The sequence below is a fragment of the Pongo pygmaeus genome, chromosome 1 (assembly GCF_028885625.2).
Source record: "Pongo pygmaeus isolate AG05252 chromosome 1, NHGRI_mPonPyg2-v2.0_pri, whole genome shotgun sequence".
Lineage (NCBI taxonomy): Eukaryota > Metazoa > Chordata > Mammalia > Primates > Hominidae > Pongo > Pongo pygmaeus.
The window spans coordinates 154,071,898-154,079,779 of NC_072373.2; the positions used below are offsets into that span (position 1 = coordinate 154,071,898).

At 42.7% G+C, this 7,882-nt stretch overlaps 1 protein-coding gene across 5 annotated transcripts in view; it reads right to left on the reverse strand.

Annotated features, from left to right (window-relative positions):
• Nucleotides 1–3,133, reverse strand: part of ST6GALNAC3 (ST6 N-acetylgalactosaminide alpha-2,6-sialyltransferase 3) — a 556,201-nt gene extending 553,068 nt beyond the window's left edge. For 4 of the 5 annotated variants that reach the window (XM_063653975.1, XM_063653979.1, XM_054452454.2 and 1 more), the window contains exon 1: nt 2,947–3,118. In XM_063653975.1, the coding sequence (XP_063510045.1) occupies nt 2,947–2,964 (18 nt within the window). In that variant the 5' untranslated portion in view covers nt 2,965–3,118. Of the gene's footprint in view, nt 1–2,946 lie in introns of all 5 variants that reach the window. The other variant, XM_054452444.2, reaches the window with a different exon arrangement.
• Nucleotides 3,134–7,882: the final 4,749 nt, after the last annotated feature.

The following is a 7,882-nucleotide window of genomic DNA, read 5'->3' on the forward strand; positions in this document are numbered from 1 at the left end:
ATTTTGAGCTAAAGGCAATTGAGAAAAAGCAGATACAGGAAGGGCTTTCTGACCTCCACATTTCTACCTAAAAGCAGAGCATAAAATTTCCCATGAGAAATGTCCCTTCCCTGTGCCAGGAAGAGGAGAACATTCTTATGATCAAAGAGGGAGAGTCAACACCAAAATAAACCTCTACTAAAAACACTCACCTATTTTCCATTAGTTTTCCCCATACATTTCCCACTTTCTCACAATCAACTGCCCCAGCCCAAACCCCCTTTTTCCTTTGTCTTGTCACATTTCCACAATTTATCCTTCTTCATTAAAATGCTTTATAAACTCTCAGGCCTCTCCCCTTCTTCGGGTCTTTATTTCTCATATAGGAAGCCCTCTGTGGTACACAAAAAAACATTAACATCAAATAAAATGTGTATGTTTTTCCTCTGTTAATATGCCTTTTGTCAGTTTAGCTATCAGGACCAGGCACAGAAACTAAGAAGGCAGAGGAAATTCTTTCCTTTTCAACATATGCCAACACCAAGTCCAGGTTCAGCAAATGGCAGAAAATGTTTCATTAAAAAAAAAAAGTCCATAGTTTTATCCTCATAACAACCCTGTAACGCAATGGTTATAATTCTATGAACACTTCAACATGGGAAAACTGAGGCTCCAGGTTGCAGCGGCTGTCTAAAATCATATGCAAGAAGCCAAGCTTGCACTGAACTCAGGTCTCTGGACTGAAGCCTGTATTCTGCACTGCTCCATTTGTAGCTTTTCAAAGACAACAAAGAAAAAAGACCCAGCCCAGACTGTCTAGACCATGACCAGAGAATGGGATTGCTCAAAGGTGCTCAAAGGTGGTAGAACTGAATGGTATTAGGCCATCTTAAAAGTCATCACCTGGGAAAGTACTGCAACAGCAGTAAAGTATACGGAAGGTTGACATATCTGGGTCTAAATCCAGGATCACTCTGTCATTAACCCTGTGTGGCCTTGGGCAAATCTCTTAAACTAGGGAGCCTCAACTTTCTCATCTGTAAAATGGGGTTTAAAACAATGATATTTATCTTTCAGGGTTTTATGTAAAGATTAAAGAATAAAAAACATTTTGTATTTTATAAAAAATAATAGTTATAAGAAACAGACTGAGGATACAGTAAGGATCAACCAAACTGCACTTATTTTTATATGTTAGAGGAAAAAATTGCACATATTAAATGCCTGTGCCACAAAGTATTTTTCATACCCTATCTTGTTTCATTCCCACAGCAACCTTGTGAAGCAGGTGCCACTACTTTGATCTTATATTGAAGAAACTAAGGCCCAGAGACATTTAAGTAACTTGTCCAACATCACAGAGGTAGCAGTGGGCACAGCCAGCATCCAGATGTGTCTTTCTGAGTCTAATGCCCACATTAGTTTCAGTGGAGGGAAGATAAGGTGGACAGATATGTCCCAAATGTCTGAGAGCAGTGTGAAGTGCTAGAAGAGAAAGATTGGACCAGATTCATGTGTAGTTTGGGATGTGCATTAAAGATGTTTACCACATGTACAGGACAAGGCAGGGGAGAAACCAAAACAGAAAAAGATGGCCAGCAATAAATATCATGCTCCTCAATGTCCGTTTCAGCAAATAACACAATGAATAGTAAAGATGACTCATATTCATATTTCAGTCCTTGTGCTAAGAGCCTCCAGGTCAAATACCCCATATTGTAATACTGATGTATTATTTCCTCATGTCCTGGAAAATGTTCTGAAACAAAAAGAGGAAGTTCAGAAAGCTCACAGAAAACTTCTGATCTCCTTTACACAAAGAAGGGGAAACAAGTTCTACGAGGTTAGTCTCTTATTTTCATCATTAACACCAGGCACGTTAGAAGACGATTCAGGTAACCAGAACAGCAGTAGATGACTTCATATCATCTTATAGAGATATAAATGCTACTTCACAATAACACAACAACAACGAATTGTTTCCTGGTATTTTCCTTCATCACACAGTTCACCCAGGCTTGGACAACTAGGTCTCTGCATTCTCCATCAAGGCCCAGGAAACTTTCATGCTGTGCATGTTTTTGATTCATGCATCCAGGTTATGTTCTTGTAGAAAGGTAGTGCAAAAAAAAAAAAAAAAAAAAAAAAAAAACCGAGGGCAGGGGAGGCCTCTACCAGTGAGATGGAAAGTTCTTTTTAAGTGAGGCCCTCACACCAAGTTCTCCCACCTGAGGCCACAAGTCTGTGAACCCAGAAAGATGCTCAGTTGAGGCTAAGAATCCGGTCTTGGAGAAAGAAAACTCAAAAAAGAAGGGATGGCTGAGAGCACTCTGGCAGAGTATAAAATCATTTTGTCTATTCAAATTTATGAGCATATAGTATATCTCTACTAACATATACATCCTCGTGTGAACTTTTCCAAAGTAGAGCTAAGGGCAAATAGCTAGCAGATCTCATAGAAAACTCATTCCTAAGGGACTACCTGTAAACTCAGAAGTTTCTGTCTTCACATGATCAAATGCACAGTAGAGCCCACCTCCGCTCACTCTTCCCTCCATTTAAAGCGCTATGCCCCTCACCACCAGCAACTCACGCCTAGCCACTCCACCCCTCCCCGTGGCCCCTGAAAGGCCTCAGGCTCCACAGAGCCGCGGGACCCGCGGGAACACCCCTCCTCTCCCTACCATCCCCATTATTCGGCACACAGCCCTGCTCTCCCCTGGAGCCAACAGTCTGCAGCTCCTTCAGTGCAGGCGCGAGCAGGCAGGAATGGTGGGAAAAGAAGCTGTGCCAGCTGCATGTTTCAGAATCTCCCTCCATATGCATTTGCCAAAGGAACAAAAAGAAAATCAATGCCAGGAAAAGACAACTGAGATGAGGATGCGGTGGGACCGCGGCTGACTCCGTGCCTCTGAGCAGCAAGGGGCTGGCCAACCACGCGTCCGAGCCACAGATCCAAGTCGTTACCTTCAGGATGCAGGCCATGGCGCTCCGCCGGCCCTCCTGCCACCGAGCAGCGGGCGCGCCTGGGTCAGGGGCAGTCCCGGGGGCAGGCTGGAGGCTGGTACCACGGCAGGACCTCTCCAGCCCACATTCCCGCAGATCCAAATAAGGGGACCGCGGTGTAAGCTGCGCCGCCACAGACCCCGCCCCTCGAGCCGCGGCCCCGCCCCCGTCCCCATCCACTGGCCCGCGGCCCGCGCGGCCCCGCCCCCGGGTCACGTGCCGTCCCGGGCGCCGGCGCCGGCGGCTCCTCGGTGCCTGCTACTTCTTTCTCTTGTTTTGTTCTGTGAACCTTTCGCGGCTCGACGTGCGCAGAGTGCGCTCCGCAGCAGGCGGGGACCTGGGTCCTGCGGGGGGCAGAGTACGGCCTTTTCTTCTCGGTTCCGTCTCCTCTCACACATCAGAGAACTCCTTTTTACAGACGTTTCACACTTTGTCAAAGTTGAGTGGGTTTGGCATCGCCCTTCTGGAGACTTTGGGCACATCAAAGGGCTTTTCAAAAGTAGCAACGAAGTTCTCCCCGGGCTGTTCAAGGATTGAGCCTTCACTCTGTGATGGGCTTATCTAAAATTAATAATTTACCACTAATAAGGGATCACAAATATCAACGAAAGAAAGACGTCATGAACCTTACACTCTGTATGGTATATTTTGTGTGTGTGTGTACATATTTTACATATACATATATGTGTGTATAATATATAGATTATTGCCTTTTCCTGGTACAAGCTTGTTTATGAAATTGTATATGCATGATATACAGTATACAGATACAGGATGCACACATGCGTATATTGTATTATATATGTACATGTTGATTGTACAGTATATGTTTATAAACTGTGTATGTGTACATGACAGGACTTTGCTCTTCCCTGCTCCAAGCAAGAGCCGGCTAAGAGAAGCAGTTATTTCTACAAGGAGAGTAAACGCATTGCAGAAGGGAGAGAGCATTCCGTGTACACACACAGATTTTTACCACTTGGTCTGTCAGAAAAATTTTGAAAGCGGTCCCCAAATATTTACCCAAAAGAAGTTTCACTTGCTAGAAGCTCCGTCTAGGTTGCCTCCATGGAATCAGGAAAAGCACTGTGGGCTGGTGGTGTCATGAGATTGGCTCACAAACCACAAGGCAGAATCCAGGCTTTCAAGGAATTTGGTATTTTCTTGATGAGAACATGCAGAATTCTTAGAGAGCAGGAGTAACCACAGGAAGGAGGTTGCAGAAGCTGAGCCTGTGGATGAACTGCCTGTCCCATGGGAAGCTCCTGTCTTCGGTCTCCCTGGAATACCACACCCTGCTCTTCGACTTCTTCCTCCCGCCCCTCCCTCCTCTGCCTTAAAGATCCGGTGTGTTTTTAGTAAGAATTCCTTGTTCGGGACTATATACTTTAAACCGCTGCTTTAGCTCATGGTACTTCATGGGCCAGGAAAACTCAGTATTTCATTCATTCACTCATTCCTTGATTAATTCCACAAATTTTTTATTGAGCCACTACTAAATAGAGGAATAAATTTTATTCACCTTCCACTAAGTGGAGGAAAAATCTTTATTGAAGACCTTTCAGGGATAGGAGAATGACTTTCAGAATATCTAACATCAAGGTGGGCTCACAGTTAAGTGAGAAAGACAAGAGTAAGAGATACATGATACTATAACATGGAAGGGGCCTTAGCCAAATTGGAAGCAAAGATCTCAGGAAGGAGAAAGAGAAAGACCTGACCGTCCCCCAGCCCGACACCCGTAAAGGGTCTGTGCTGAGGAATATTAGTAAAAGAGGAAGGCCTCTTGCGGTTGAGATAAGAGGAAGGCCTCCGTCTCCTGCATGTCCCTGGCAGAACAGCAGGGCAAAGGGGCGAGGGTGGGCAGAGCACATCGTTCTCTCTAGAAAGTCTGTACATCTGGAAAGAGAAACAGCAGGCCCTAGTGAACAGCCCTGCTACGTACTTCCCTGCTGGGTGTCCTTGATCAAGTTTCTTAACCTCTCTTTAATCCTTACCTTATCTAATAGTATCTATCCTCAAGAGAATTAAATGAGATAATAATGTTTGCAAACGCATTTACCTCAATTTCTGGCACTATGAGCACTTTTCAAATGATAGCTCTTTATGTAAAGAAGAAAATCTTCCGCTAAAGATAGATTTGTGGGAGAAGATGAATAGGATGATTGCCATCAGCCTTGGGTGTCTCAGGAGGATGAACACCAACGGAGCAAACTTTTAACATGTTATGACTTGAGTATGCCATGATGAGGCCTTTACTAATTCCCTCAATCTACTTGGGTATGGCTTTCTCAATTACATTTCTATCCACCCATGTCCATACTTCCCAAGGTGTTATTTTTTTATTAGCATCCAAAAGTTATGTCGAACTGCTAGAAATAAAGGCACATTTATAACAATCTAAAAACAAACTCAAGTTCTAGAATAAATCTGGACTGGAAGATTTACAAAACAATATTAACAATCACTGTTTTAGATGGACCACTTGATGTCTGGGGCCGGGGGGGAAGCTTTTGGATGGAAATAAAAACAGGTTTTGAACCTACCAGGGAATGGAGATAGCCAGATTTGTTGGGGCTGGAAGGATAGGAGTGTGTTGCCAGGATTTTTTTTGTTTTAAAACTGGCCAGACTACAGGAACAGCTTAGTCAAGTCCATAGGTGTAGCATAATTTTCCAGCTCTAACATTATGTGACTTAAAGCCAAGAGCTTCTGTTTCCAAAAATAATAACAAAATGGAAGCATCCTGCAATTAAATAAAGTATCTCATTTGATCCTCACAACATCCACATGGATGTTATCATCCCCAGCTGGTAACTAGGGGAACAGGGGTTTGAATCTAGGGACTTGTGGGTTTGCCATCTTAACTGTTACATTCCGCTGTCCAGTATGTTAGAAGCCCAATCTCTGTCATTTGTCACTCTTCACATTTCATCTGTTGTCTTAGTGTAGCCATAGGAAAACTTAGGGTAAGTATGAATCCTCCCTGGGATACAGACTAGGATACAAAACCTAGGGTAAATATGTGAGTATGAAGAGGATAGGTACACTCTATCAATCTGAGTGTACCAGTTAGATACACTCACCCAGTATTTTTCAACCCTCAGCCCCTGGGTCATACCTTAACAAAGACCCAGCACTTCTCATCAGTCTCTCACCAATCAAGCTGTTACCACCTTCAGTGCATGAGAATGACTTCCAATCAAAGATTCTCACTGCTGCATCTCACCTACTACGTGGGGGTGCCACAGAGCAGCCTGCCAGCCTTTGCTTCCTTTCATGGAGAGATCCTTGGACCTGGCCCTTTCACTACATCAGCCTCCCTAGGGCTCTTCTTGGCTTCAACTGGTCCACCTTCCTTCTCCTCAGAGGCCTTTCACTAGTGAGATTTCACCATGCCTCAAGGTGGAGACTTCATGAGTTATGACAAGTCATGGGTGAAAATGTGCTATTTAAATTCAGTTTTGCCTCATTGTAAACAGCCCCGTTACCCAATAATTCTCAGAGTTATAACATACAGTTAGTTCCCTGATAGAAATAGAATTAACATGCTGACTCTCATAACTTTTCCAATTTCAGCCTGCACACATTTTAATTTAATATATTTGTATGCAACAGAGTCATTTATTAAGATTTTAATTGGATCTCAATTTTTCCAATCTAAAGATTTTAAATGAATTTCAGATATCATAAAACTCTTTGTCATCCACTACATAAATTATGCCTCCATAGGAGACTGTGACTGGAAGATCCATTAGAAAATGTTATGGGAAAGTCATTTTTTTTAACATTCTGAGCCAGGATAGGAAATGATCTTCTTTTTCTAGAAATCATTGCACTGTTACAATTGTGACCTAGGAAATTTTTCATATCCTAAAGCAGGCGTCCAGATGTCCAGGTCCACACGTGTGTCTGTAGCTATGTTTAACTGCATCTTGGCTATGCCCTTTTAGGTAGCTGTTTATGAGAATACACTGACATATGGGGTTAAGCTCCATTTCTCTCCTTTTTGATAGTAGGACATTCCAAAATGTCATCCAGTTTGCATTCCCAAGACTTGAGCTTACTGCTATTTCAAACCTTTACACAGTTCTAATCCAGAATTCGTCATCATCCCTGACTATACTGATACTTATCTGGGATGAACTCCAAGACAAGTTACGCATGATTTAAAATTGCATTTTTTAAATATTATATATTTTCCCATTCAGTAACGTTCTCCCTTAACTTCATCTCAGCTCTACCTTTCCTATTGGAAGTTTCCATTTTTTTTCAAATGAACCAATAAAAAAAAGCTGTTTTTAATTTTTAAAAAATCCAAAACTAATGTTGTTTACCTACTTTTCATTACCTAGAAGAATGTAGTTTTTAACCTGATTTGTTTTTCTTAAAGAGTTTTCCTCTAAGTTTTTTTTTTTTTTAAAACATAATCAATTAAAAGTAAATATGGACTGGGCACTGTGTCTCACGTCTATCATCCCAGAACTTTGGGAGGCCCAGGCAGGCATATCACTTGAGGTCAGGAGTTCAAGACCAGCCTGGCCAACATGGTGAAGCCCCGTCTCTAATAAAAATACAAAAATTAGCCAGGTGTGGTGGCGCACACCTGTAGTCTCAGCTACTTGGGAGGCTGAGGGAAGAGATTTGCTTGAACCTGGGAGGCAGAGATTGCAGTGAGCCAACATTGTGCCCCTGCACTCCAGCCTGAGTGACAGAGCTAGACTTCATCTCAAAAAAAAAAAAGTAAATATGGCTAGAAGCACTGGCATATAGTTTGAATTTAGTTTGTATTGGATCTCTCCAAGGCTGTTGAAGGCTCCATTATTAATTGAGTCTGATATTTCTTAACCATGTTTCCCAGAGTTTGTTTCCTTTTTATTGTGAGGTTCTTCTCATG